This window comes from Balaenoptera ricei, chromosome 15, assembly GCF_028023285.1.
Source record: "Balaenoptera ricei isolate mBalRic1 chromosome 15, mBalRic1.hap2, whole genome shotgun sequence".
NCBI lineage: Eukaryota > Metazoa > Chordata > Mammalia > Artiodactyla > Balaenopteridae > Balaenoptera > Balaenoptera ricei.
In genome coordinates, this window is record NC_082653.1 from 18047867 (window position 1) to 18060651 (window position 12785).

The 12785-nt window shown below is 45.4% G+C and overlaps 1 protein-coding gene across 8 annotated transcripts in view; it reads left to right on the forward strand.

Moving 5' to 3' along the window:
• The window catches only part of PTPRT (protein tyrosine phosphatase receptor type T), a 1095010-nt gene that overhangs the window by 924796 nt on the left and 157429 nt on the right, over positions 1 to 12785 (forward strand). For all 8 annotated transcript variants that reach the window (XM_059896616.1, XM_059896620.1, XM_059896617.1 and 5 more), the window contains exon 14: positions 8174 to 8309. In XM_059896616.1, coding sequence (XP_059752599.1) covers positions 8174 to 8309 — 136 coding nt within the window. The remainder of the gene's footprint in view (positions 1 to 8173; positions 8310 to 12785) is intronic.

Consider the following 12785-nt stretch of genomic DNA (forward strand, 5'->3'; position numbering starts at 1 on the left):
TCCTTCAATTTGTTAACATGGTGTATCACGTTGATTGATTTGCGTATATTGAAGAAGCCTTGCATTCCTGGGATAAACCCCACTTGATCATGGTGTATGATCCTTTTAATGTGCTGTTGGATTCTGTTTGCTAGTATTTTGTTGAGGATTTTTGCATCTATGTTCATCAGTGATATTGGCCTGTAGTTTTCTTTCTTTGTGACATCTTTGTCTGGTTTTGGTATCAGAGTGTGATGGTGGCCTCGTAGAATGAGTTTGGGAGTGTTCCTCCCTCTGCTATATTTTGGAAGAGTTTGAGAAGGATAGGTGTTAGCTCTTCTCTAAATGTTTGATACAATTCGCCTGAGAAGCCATCTGGTCCTGGGCTTTTGTTTGTTGGAAGATTTTTAACCACAGTTTCAGTTTCAGTGCTTGTGATTGGTCTGTTCATATTTTCTATTTCTTCCTGGTTCAGTCTCGGAAGGTTGTGCATTTTTAAGAATTTGTCCATTTCTTCCAGGTTGTCCATTTTATTGGCATAGAGTTGCTTGTAGTAATCTCTCATAATCCTCTGTATTTCTGCAGTGTCAGTGGTTACTTCTCCTTTTTCATTTCTAATTCTATTGATTTGATTCTTCTCCCTTTTTTTCTTGATAAGTCTGGCTAATGGTTTATCAATTTTGTTTATCTTCTCAAAGAACCAGCTTTTAGTTTTATTGCTCTTTGCCATCATTTCCTTCATTTCTTTTTCATTTATTTCTGATCTCATCTTTATGATTTCTTTCCTTCTGCTAACTTTGGGGTTTTTTTGTTCTTCTTTCTCTGATTGCTTTAGGTGTAAGGTTAGGTTCTTTATTTGAGATGTTTCTTGTTTCTTAAGGTAGGATTGTATTGCTATACACTTGCCTCTTAGAACTGCTTTTGCTGCATCCCATAGGTTTTGGGTCATCATGTTTTCATTGTCATTTGTTGCTAGGTATTTTTTGATTTCCTCTTGGATTTCTTCAGGGAGCTCTTGGTTATTAAGTAGTGTGTTGTTTAGCCTCCATGTGTTTGTATTTCTTACAGATTTTTTCCTGTAATTGATATCTAGTCTCATAGCGTTGTGGTCGGAAAAGACACTTGATACAACTTCAATTTTCTTAAACCTACCAAGGCTTGATTTGTGACCCAAGATATGATCTATCCTGGAGAATGTTCCATGAGCACTTGAGAAGGATGTGTATTCTGTTGTTTTTGGATGGAATGTCCTATAACTATCAATTAAGTCCATCTTGTTTAATGTATCATTTAAAGCTTGTGTTTCCTTATTTATTTTCATTTTGGATGATCTGTCCATTGGTGAAAGTGGGGTGTTAAAGTCCCCTACTATGATTGTGTTACTGTCGATTTCCCCTTTTATGGCTGTTAGTATTCGCCTTATGTATTGAGGTGCTCCTATGTTGGGTGCATAAATATTTACAGTTGTTATGTCTTCTTCTTGGATTGATCCCTTGATCATTATGTAGTGTCCTTCTTTGTCTCTTGTAATACTCTTTGTTTTAAAGTCTATTTTGTCTGATATGAGAATTGCTACTCCAGCTTTCTTTTGATTTCCATTTGCATGGAATATCTTTTTCCATCCCCTCACTTTCAGTCTGTATGTGTCCCTTGGTCTGAAGTGGGTCTCTTTTAGACAGCATATATACGGGTCTTGTTTTTTTATCCATTCAGCCAATCTATGTCTTTTGGTTGGAGCATTTAATCCATTTACATTTAAGGTAATTATAGATATGTATGTTCCTATTACCATTTTCTTAATTGTTTTGGCTTTATTATTGTAGGTCTTTCCCTTCTCTTGTGTTTCCTGCCTAGAGAAGTTCCTTTAGCATTTGTTGTAAAGCTGGTTTGGTGGTGCTGAATTCTCTTAGCTTTTGCTTGTCTGTAAAGGTTTTAATTTATCCATCAAATCTGAATGAGACCCTTGCTGGGTAATCTTGGTTGTAGGTTTTTCTCCTTCATCACTTTAAATATGTCCTGCCACGCCCTTCTGGCTTGCAGAGTTTCTGCTGAAAGATCAGCTGTTAACCTTATGGGGATTCCCTTATGTGTTATTTGTTGTTTTTCCCTTGCTGCTTTTAATGTTTGTTCTTTGTATTTAATTTTTGATAGTTTGATTAACATGTGTCTTGGCGTGTTTCTCCTTGGATTTATCCTGTATGGGACTCTCTGTGCTTCCTGGACTTGATTAACTATTTCCTTTCCCATATTAGGGAAGTTTTCAACTATAATCTCTTCAAATATTTTCTCAGTCACTTTCTTTTTCTCTTCTTCTTCTGGGACCCCTATCATTCGAATGTTGGTGCATTTAATGTTGTCCCAGTGGTCTCTGAGACTGTCCTCAGTTCTTTTCATTCTTTTTTCTTTATTCTGCTCTGCAGTAGTTATTCCCACTATTTTATCTTCCAGGTCACTTATCCTTTCTTCTGCCTCAGTTATTCTGCTATTGATCCCTTCTAGAGAATTTTAAATTTCATTTATTTTGTTGTTCATCACTGTTTGTTTGCTCTTTAGTTCTTCTAGGTCCTTGTTAAATGTTTTTTGTATTTTCTCCATTCTATTTCCAAGATTTTGGATCATCTTTACTATCATTATTCTGAATTCTTTTTCAGGTAGACTGCTTATTTCCTCTTCATTTGTTAGGTCTGGTAGGTTTTTGCCTTGCTCCTTCATCTGCTGTGTGTTTCTCTGTCTTCTTATTTTGCTTAACTGTGTTTGGGGTCTCCTTTTCGTAGGCTGCAGGCTCATAGTTCCTGTTGTTTTTGGTGTTTGTCCCCAGTGGCTAAGGTTGGTTCAATGTGTTGTGTAGGCTTCCTGGTGGAGGGGACTAGTGCCTGTGTTCTGGTGGATGATGCTGGATCTTGTCTTTCTGGTGGGCAGGACCGCGTCTGGTGGTGTGTTTTGGGGTGTCTGTGACCTTATTATGATTTTAGGTAGCCTCTATGCTAATGGGTGGGGTTGTGTTCTTGTCTTGCTAGTTGTTTGGCATAGGGTGTCCACCACTGTAGCTTGCTGGTCGTTGTGTGGATCTGGGTCTTGGCGTTGAGATGGAGATCTCTGGGAGATTTTCGCCATTTGATATTACGTGGAGCTGGGAGGTCTCTTGTAGACCAGTGTCCTGAACTTGGCTCTCCCACCCCAGAGGCACAGCCCTGATGCCTGGCTGGAGCACCAAGAGCCTGTCCTCCACACGGCTCAGAATAACAGGGAGGAAAAAAAGAAAGAAAGAAAAAAGAAGATAAAATAAAATAAAGTTATTAAAATAAAAAATAAGTATTAAGAAAAAAAATTTTTTAAGTAATAAAAAAAAAAACGGACAGACAGAACCCTAGGACAAATGGTAAAGCAAAGCTATACAGACAAAATCACACACAGAAGCATACGCATATACACTTACAAAAAGAGAAAAGGGGAAAGAAATATATATATCGTTGCTCCCAAAGTCCACCTCCTCAATTTAGGATGATTCGTTGTCTATTCAGGTATTCCACAGATGCAGGTACCTCAAGTTGATTGTGGAGCTTTAATCCGCTGCTCCTGAGGCTGCTGGGAGACATTTCCCTTTCTCTTCTTTGTTCGCACAGCTCCCGGGGTTCAGCTTTGGATTTGGCCCCGCCTCTGCGTGTAGGTCGCCTGAGGGCGTCTGGTCTTCGCTTACACAGGACGGGGTTAAAGGAGCAGCTGCTTCGGGGGCTCTGGTTCACTCAGGCCGTGGGGAGGGAGGGGTACGGATGCGGGGCGAGCCTGCGGCGGCAGAGGCCAGTGTGACGTTGCACCAGCCCGAGGCGCGCCGTGCGTTCTCCTGGGAAAGTTGTCCCCGGATCACGGGACCCTGGCAGTGGTGGGCTGCACAGGCTGCTGGGAGGGGCGGTGTGGAGAGTGACCTGTGCTCGCACACAGGCTTCTTGGTGGCGGCAGCAGCAGCCTTAGCATCTCATGCCCGTCTCTGGGGTCCACGCTGATAGCCGCGGCTCGCGCCTGTCTCTGGGGCTCATTTAGGCGGCGCTCTGAATCCCCTCTCCTCACGCACCGCGAAACAAAGAGGCAAGAAAAAGTCTCTTGTCTCTTCGGCAGCTCCAGACCTTTTCCCGGACTCACTCCCGGCTGGCGCACTAGCCCCTTCAGGCTGTGTTCACGCCACCAACCCCAGTCCTCTCCCTGCGATCCGACCGAAGCCCGAGCCTCAGTTCCCAGCCCCGCCCGCCCCGGCGGGTGAGCAGACAAGCCTCTTGGGCTGGTGAGTGCTGCTCGGCGCCGAGCCTCTGTGCGGGAATCTCTCCGCTTTGCCCTATGCACCCCTGTGGCTGCGCTCTCCTCCGTGGCCCCGAAGCTTCCCCCCTCCGCCACCTGCAGTCTCCGCCCGCGAAGGGGCTTCCTAGTGCGTGGAAACCTTTCCTCCTTCACAGCTGTCTCCCACTGGTGCAGGTCCCGTCCCTGTTCTTTTGTCTCTGTTGTTTCTTTTTCCTTTTGCCCTACCCAGGTACATGGGGAGTTTCTTGCCTTTTGGGAGGTCTGACATCTTCTGCCAGCGTTCAGTAGGTGTTCTGTAGGAGCTGTTCCACATGTAGATGTATTTCTGACGTATCTGTGGGGAGGAGGGTGATCTCCGCGTCTTAGTCTTCCGCCATCTTGAAGCTCCTCTCATGCACTCTTCATTCTCTCTCTGGGTGACTTCATCAGCCCCCATGCTTCAAATACCATCTATGTCCATATGACTCACACATTTTTACTTCCAGCTTAGGCCGCCTTTAAGAGCTTCAGACCTGCATTTTTAACTGCCTACTTTCCTATAGTATCTCACAAGCTCAAATTGCCCCAAACACACATATTTTCCTTCTAACTCTATTCCTTTTTGTTTCTTGAACCTTTAAACATCACCTTATCTACCTTGTTATGGTCATCCTCAAGAATTCATTTCTCTTTCCCTAATGCCCTGTATCCCGTCCATCACCCGGTTTTATTTATATCTATTTCAGGTAATTATCTCTTTTATTGCATCTTTCCATCTTCACGACCATCACCAGAGTTCAAGCAACTATTATCTCCCATCTGGATGACTATAATAGTTTCAAAATGCATCTCTCCAATCCACTTTGGCTTCTCAAAGAAACTGGAACGGTCCGTTGGAAATACAAATCTGACCATATCATACCTCTATAAACAGCACTTAAATGACTCCCTGTGTTTCTTGGGGTAAAAAACAAAAGCTCGCACTGTGGCCTATAACGTCCTGCACGGACGGGCCCCTGCCGCCCTCGCCAGCTGCTCTCACCATGCTCTCCCTGCCTTCTCGCCCTCATTACGCCACAGTTCTTTCATATATTGAATGCACCAGGCTCCTTGCCTCCATCAGACGGCCTTAGCCAGTGCTGTTTCCCCTGCCACCACTGTGTGCTTTTCTCGTGGTGCTCTATTTGCCTAGTTATAGCCTGTCCTCCCTTGGAGCCCACCCCATGGGCCACTTCCTCCCAGAAGTGATTCATTTCCCGATTATGTGTCATGTGCCTCTCTATTGACAGAGTTGAAAGCTTCATCTTATTGATTCTTTATTAACTCTGTTCCCTCAACCCCACTCACCACTCATTGTAGGCTCTTTGAGGGCAGGGACTGTGCCTGTTTTGCTCACCATTGTATTACTAAATGCCCAGCATACAGTGGGTACTTGTGATTATTCGTTGAAGGAATGAAGTGTGAATCTCATTAGAACAAGCTAATAACAGTGTTCCCAGGGTAATAGGATCCTCTCCATGGCTTTGCCTTTGTGCCCCCAGTCTCTAGAATAGGATCTCCTAGCAGGCATTAAGTAAAGTTTAGCCATTACTACATCAGTGAGTGAATGCTCCAGAGCCAACACTTCCTCCAAAGCCAAATAAAAAGACTGACACTATTGAGGAAATTATGGTCTGAGGTGCTCAACCTCCTTTATGCTTAGTCATGTTCTGTGTCTGGGGGACTAGACATATCTCAGAAATCTTGTCTCCAAACGTGAAAATGGGGGCTACTCGGGACTTGCCTGCACTCTGGAATGTGAGACCCGCCCTTCCTATGCGGTTGGCCAACTCCGCCAGGAATTCTCTGGCTGTAAATAGGCAGAGCCTGCTCAGACCATCCTGCGATTTGATGAGCTGGGTTTGTCTGTAGCTGGTGAGGGGACCTGAATAAAATCCCTTCTTTGTAAGTCCTTCCAGGAGAAGGATCTCTGACCCTGTTGATAGCATAGTTGGGCACACAGAACATGGATGCTTAGTAACGAATTGATGAATGCTTGAATGAATAAATGAAGCAAACGACTGTGGTCCACTAGCCTGTCTGTCGTTCAGCCATCATCTGTAAACCAGCGATGGGGAGGAGGGAGACCTGTGCTAGACACTGGCTTTAGAGAGATTACTAGAATGCACTCTCTGCTCTTGAAGGCTTGCCATTCCCACTAGGGAGACTTGACTAAGTAAACCCAGTTTTTCTAAGTTACAAGAGAGTCTGGGGAAAGTGCTGTGGTAAAGGAAACACTTGACGCTCTTAATCAGGAAGAGGGGATGTGCCGGAGGACTGGTCTGAAACATCCATGAGTTTGGAGAATCAAAATCATAGCTTATGGGCATTAACATCCCTTCAACTCAGCTGAGTTCTGTGAACACATGGCTGAAAAAAAGGAGAAACTCAATCTGGTTTCATGAGAACAAATGTGTGTGGGCAGAGATGTCATCCCTTCAGCTAAACATTAAACCACCGCAAACGTTAAGGGAACACCAATTATGAGCCAGATCCTGTGCTAACATGAGGAAACAAAGATAAAGGATGCTTCCTCTTGCCCCCGAGGAGCTTGCAGACCACTGGAGGAGACAGATGGGGAAACAAATCACTAATAACATCAGCACATTGAGATCTGTACCAAGTGGTACAGAGTGTTATCAGAATTTGGAGAAGACAGAGAGGATTGCTCCTGGGGCAACCAGGGAAGGTGGTGTCACTGGTAATGAATGAGCTGATTCTGATGTGGTAGAAAAGTAGGGATGGGTCAGGGAAAGGATGCTTTGGATTTAAGCTGCCTCACATAAACATGGCATCATTGGGAAGAATTCACGGAGGTGCTGGTCCAGGACCACACTCTAGAAGGTTCACACAGGTTCCTGGGATGAGAAGTTGCCTCTGTCCCTGGTGCACTGCAGGAAGAGGCCAGGCTTAGGCATTCTTTGGCTCCTTACTTTTGCTATGGCATTAGCCAAGTGGTTGTCTGGGAGGAGAAGGATTGAGGGACTAGAGGACATGAAAGTTGAATTCAAGGCTTCTGACTTTTGAGACCTAGACTTACAGAAAACCTGTGGAATCCTGGCCCTGAGCTTTATCAACCGTGTGCCTTTTAGCAAGTTTCCTTTGTTTTCTCATCTATAAAATGGGAAAATCAATATATACTTTAGGGAATATTTGCAAGGATTGGCCAAGCCGGATCCACAAAACGGCCCAGCACAGGGCAGAGGATATAGTAAGTGTCCAGTTCTCTGTCTTCCTTGATGTGGAATTGAGTCAGTGTGTTAGTAGCTGGCAGAGCACATAGCATCAGCATTAAATCCAAAAATGGAGTTAGCGGATATAAGCGTTTTCTGAACCCAAGGCAATTCCCTTTAATCCCCACCATTTGTTTCACATAAGGCACAAAATAAAAAAGTAATGTTTTTATCTTTAAAAATCCAGTGCTTTTAATTGTGTTACCCTTACACAAAGCTGTTGTTTTCGCCATTTACCTGAAAGAATTAAGTAGGATTTGGAATAATTCCATGAACCTAAGATTCAAACCATAGTTCCATGGTTTGATCCTAGGGACAAACCGGTATGAGGGATAAAATTCCCTGCTTGATCTCATGGGAGGATAAGGGTTACCCTTATATCCAGCATAGTGGTTGTGTAACCTTGGGCAAGTCAATTTCTCTGCATCTCAATTTCTTCCTCTACAAAAAAGGCTATCATAATAATTAATAATTCAACATCTCAAGGAATTAATCCTCAAAAGGGTTAAATGGGTCAATGTGTATAATGCCCTCAGCACAGTGCCTGGCATATCGTTAGTACTCAGTGAATGGAAGCTGTTGTTATTACGATTGCGTCTCGTCACGTATGTGAGGCTTTTCAGTTATCTTTCTTCTTCCCCTTTCCCTCCAAGGTGCCTCCACGCAGAATCCCAACAGCGTGGAGCCGGAGAAGCAGGTGGACAGTACTGTGAAGATGGCCGGCGTGGTCGCCGGCCTCCTCATGTTCATCATCATTCTCCTGGGCGTCATGCTGACCATCAAAAGGAGGTGAGTTTCGGTTGCTGCCCTGCAAACCCTGCCAACCCCAGGGGGCCCCGACACTGCCATGTGGCCAAGTCCTTTCCCTGCTGATCGCTTCTGAGCGGGACCTTCTGATACAACTGTTGAGGTCCTGAAATTTTGGACCAATGGTGGCTCATGGTGTTGGTGTCTGAAGGGCATGTGCTCTCTGCTTGGCGAGCAGCTCCAAGACGGCAGGTTTCTTGCGGGGCAGGGGTTCCTTGGAGTCCCATGGGATTCCATGTATGACGCTTCTCAGAGATAGCTGCTCTGTCGTGATTGGTCACGTCATCGAGATTACAGGGGAGCCCCGGGAACACGGGTGAGCCCACAGATACAGATGCAGGAAAGCAGTGCTTCGTTCCTTTCACCTTCATTCATCCTTGACTTTTCTTTGGTCAAGCGGCAGCATCCCAAGGGATTGATGCATCCTTGGCATCAAAGGGATAGAGCCACCTCTGATGGTGTGACAGCCCTGAGGGAAGGCTCCTTCCTACTCCGCATCCCATAGAACCTTCCCAGCTGGATTGTTGCTGCTTGTCACCTCTCAGCAGGATGTCCTCCTGGCACCTCTGGTCAGCGAGCACTGTTATCTCCTGTTGCGTGCATTGCTCATGAAAGCCAGGGTCCAGGTTCTTTCCTGATCCCCCAAATTCATTACATCGACATCTTCTGTTTATCAGACATGCGGGAGGCTTGAAGACAGCACAGAGGAGTTGCAGAGAGGGAGAGGAAATAGTCATCAGGGAAAGTTGAAGAATATCAGCTCTCGCTGTCCCTGGGGTACACGATTGATTATTCCTCCAAACAGGAGGTCCTTCTGCCTACTGTACCTTACTGTACTGCCACCATGTCCCCGTGCCTACTGCCCATCTCAATTTCAATGCCAGGATTCCAGCCTTGGTCTCCACCCTCCCACTCCCCAGGCTGCCAAAGCAAACAAAACACTTATCTACATTATAATGATGTGTGCTGCAACCTGCCCTGCCCCCAATATAAAGAGACGTTTTAGTCCATTCTTCAACCAACTACTAACTCCTCAGCCTGAAGCTCTGGGTTTGGTTACTCACAGAGTTCAGGACAAGCCCGGTAATGAGGACCGGGACTTGCTTTCATCCCTGAGACAAAAACAGCTTGTGAAACTTGTTCCCACCAGAACAAAGGGACAGAATGCCCCAAAGACAAATTCCAGCTTCTACTCTAAGGAGTCCCATGAATATAAATGCATGAAGTAAACAAATGAAGACAGTGTCCTTATTTCCAGCCATCAGTTTCGCTCTACAAGTAGTTGGCCTTCTTTTAGCCATTCTGGCACCGGAATGTCTCTGTGTGTCTCATGGTTCTGTTCAGAATCAGCCAGGACCCCGTTTGGCCAGGACATCTTATTGGTAGGACCTGTTCTTTCTGGACATCTTTGTTCTGTAGGATCATTCCTTTCCTCAGGCTCCCAGCAGAATGACTGAAGAGTTTCGGTTCTCGTCCAGCTACTGATTTTCTGGTTGGAGCGGCTAGGGAGGAGGGAAGGTCCATGATAATACTGGGGGTCAAGAGCCCTCAGAGCCATCACCATCATCCATAAAGCGAGGCCACGTTTTATGTCTGTGACAAGCCAGCTGCTGTTGGATGAGGCCGAACATGAGGTTTGATTTCTCTGGGGGTGAGTGAGCATATCGCACATGTAAGGTCATTGACACGTTCTCGGAGTCGCAGACGCTTTAGAGACACAGGTGAGTTTGGGCCAGTCTCCCTGAAAAAAGTAACCAATTTAATAGAATTGCATTCCTCTTTGATAGACCCTGAATGTTCTCATTCTTCGCCACTGATTTGTAAGTCAGATATGCTCTTCCAATTTTGCTCTTTCTAAAGCCTGGCTTAACCCACGTCACCATTGTCTGCGAGCTTGTGAAGAAATTTCACTTCCCTCTCAACAGCTATTTCTGAAACGTGTGACTTTTTGGGAGGGAGGAAAGGGCTTTCTGTTTTCAGGCTGGCAGCAAGGATAAAGTGAGCCCTTTGTGTGGTTTTATCCTCTTCTATCTTCATCATCTCTCATCTCTATGAAAACCATCCGTCAGACCCAACCCACAGACATCACGTGATCACCATTTCTTTCCAAGGGGCAAAACTCAGATGTAGTGGCAGTGGGCAAGGGGGTAGGGGTGCTGATCAGTGTTTGCATATACAGTATCTTTGGGAGAAAATAAGACATTTTTCTGGCCTAGTTGATGGTAATATTTTACAAATAGGTATAGGGGAAGGAAAGGGGAGGAGCAGAGAGGAGGGGAGGGGAGAGGAGGGAAGAGTAGGGGATGGGTCAGAGGGAGAAAAAGAGAAATTAAACATCAGCCTGCGCTCTTTCCACTAACCCACAGTGTCTTCTGATGTCTAGAGGTGCCCCCACCAAAGGACAGGGAAGAGCTTAATGGGCTCCTTTCCCTCTTCTTATCCCAACCCCATATATAAATATGGGGAAAACCTCACTGGTCAGTTGCGTCTGTCACTAACTTACTTACTGCTCACCAGAATGATGTCCACAGCCACCTAAAAGGAATAGATACGAAAGGAAAAGAAACCCCCAGATAACAGGCGAATCATCACAACTCAGGATCCTAGTGTCAGCATCTATTCAGTGTCCCTTTGTGACCTAGAGTTAGTTCCTGCATCTAGCAGCTCTCAGAAGTCAGATGCCTGCCACACTCCCTGCACTGGCTTGCGCTGGATCTTCTCCCTGACCTCCACAGACATGGCCGTGGCGGCTCCCTGTTTCCTCTGCTCCCAATGGATTCAGCTGTCTCAGAGTCTTCCCCAGAGCTGCAGGCACATGTCTCCAGTCCACTTAAGATGCCCCTTGTTTCTCCATACAGGCCTTGAAGCGTCCCTGTCACTCTCCAAAGAGAGTCTTTCTCTTACTATTAGGTGTTTTGTGTGTGTGTGTGTGTGTGTGTGTGTGTGTGTGTTGTACTGAACTAGAAAGCTGGCCCAGAAAGGGCTAGAGATACAGAGAACCAAGGGAAGGGCTTAGTGAAAGAAGCTAAATCAATTTACATTCAGAAAGGAGTGTAAGAGAAAGGAAGAGAGAGAGAGAGAGAGAAATATATCAGCATAGCCCAAGGAAAGTTTTGTTGTTGTTGTTTGGCTGCTTTATAATGGGTGGAGGGGATCTTGAAAAATGCAAGGTTGCAGAAGGGGATATGAGACGCTGGTGAGCAATTCAAACAGAATTCCCTTACAGTTTGAAAAAGATGCAAATTAAACTTTAGACTTCTTTTAAGAGTACCTTTGGCTGTTTGGACTGGGCTTCTTTGAACGCAGGACCATACAGAAGCAGGGCTACATGGAGATATGGAGGATTGCATGAGCATTATAAGAAGGGGATCTGGAGCCCCTTCCGACAGAGTTAACAGCCAGTGTGGTTATAGCCAAGCTCACTGCAAAATAGTCATTCTTATGCTGTCACTGGATAATGGCTCCATCTTTTTCTCCTGGCTCTATTGATCACATCTAGACCTCAGAACACTCTAAAATGGGTTCCTGCATGCCATTATGTAATGGAACGTACCTCCTTTTCATGAACACCCGGTTGAGTCCTGAAAAAGAGAAAAGCTCTCATCACTGCAGTCCCGTTCATCTTCTTCCCTGACCTCCTCCCTTTAGAATTATCGAACATCCTCTGCCAAAGGAATGGGCAGCCAAGGCATTGTAAGGCCACCTCTCTGGTCCCTTGGCTTAATACCGTAGGGCCCTGGGTGCCTTCAATGCAAATTAAGGTGGAAAGCTCAAGCCTTAGTGCCTTCACTAGTGTATCTTGATGTTTGAAGGTGTTTCTTGGCCACTCACATATGGGAAGTTTGACATTTTAATGTTTGTTCGTGGGATATGGACATATGTGCATGTGCCTACAAGCTTCCTGTCATCCAATTTATTCCCTGGGACACGCTTCCTGAAATCTGAGCATGGTGTCCTCCAAGGCTTAAGGCATAGCAATGCACTTTTGAATGGGGAAACACTGGAGCCAGCTTAAGCAAAATTCTTTGGTAACAGTATATCTCTACCCCAAGACTTGTCTGTATCCTACATTAACCTCACCATCCCTTCTTACTTTTCAAATGCAAACTGGGCAACTTTTAGAGAGACAGTTTCAAAGTCCTTCGCCGCACATAGTTCCATCCACCCCCATCTCCTCTTCTCCTCTCCCTGCCCAGCTCTTCCTGGTCCAGCCTGAGCTTCCTGCCAACCACGCTTTGCCTGTCCAAACAGTAACTCTTCCAAGAGTATATTTGGAGTGTCTTGAGTTTGAAATATGAGAGTCTACTTTGAGAGAAATGTGCATCTCTTGGTGTACCTTGCTTCTCTGTGATTTGTGTCTGCCCTCCAGTGGCTCCAAGTCTAATGGGTATAGACATCTCGTTAGCTGTGTACTGGGAAGCAGAAAAACTGGATCCGAATCTCTACAGCCCCATTTAT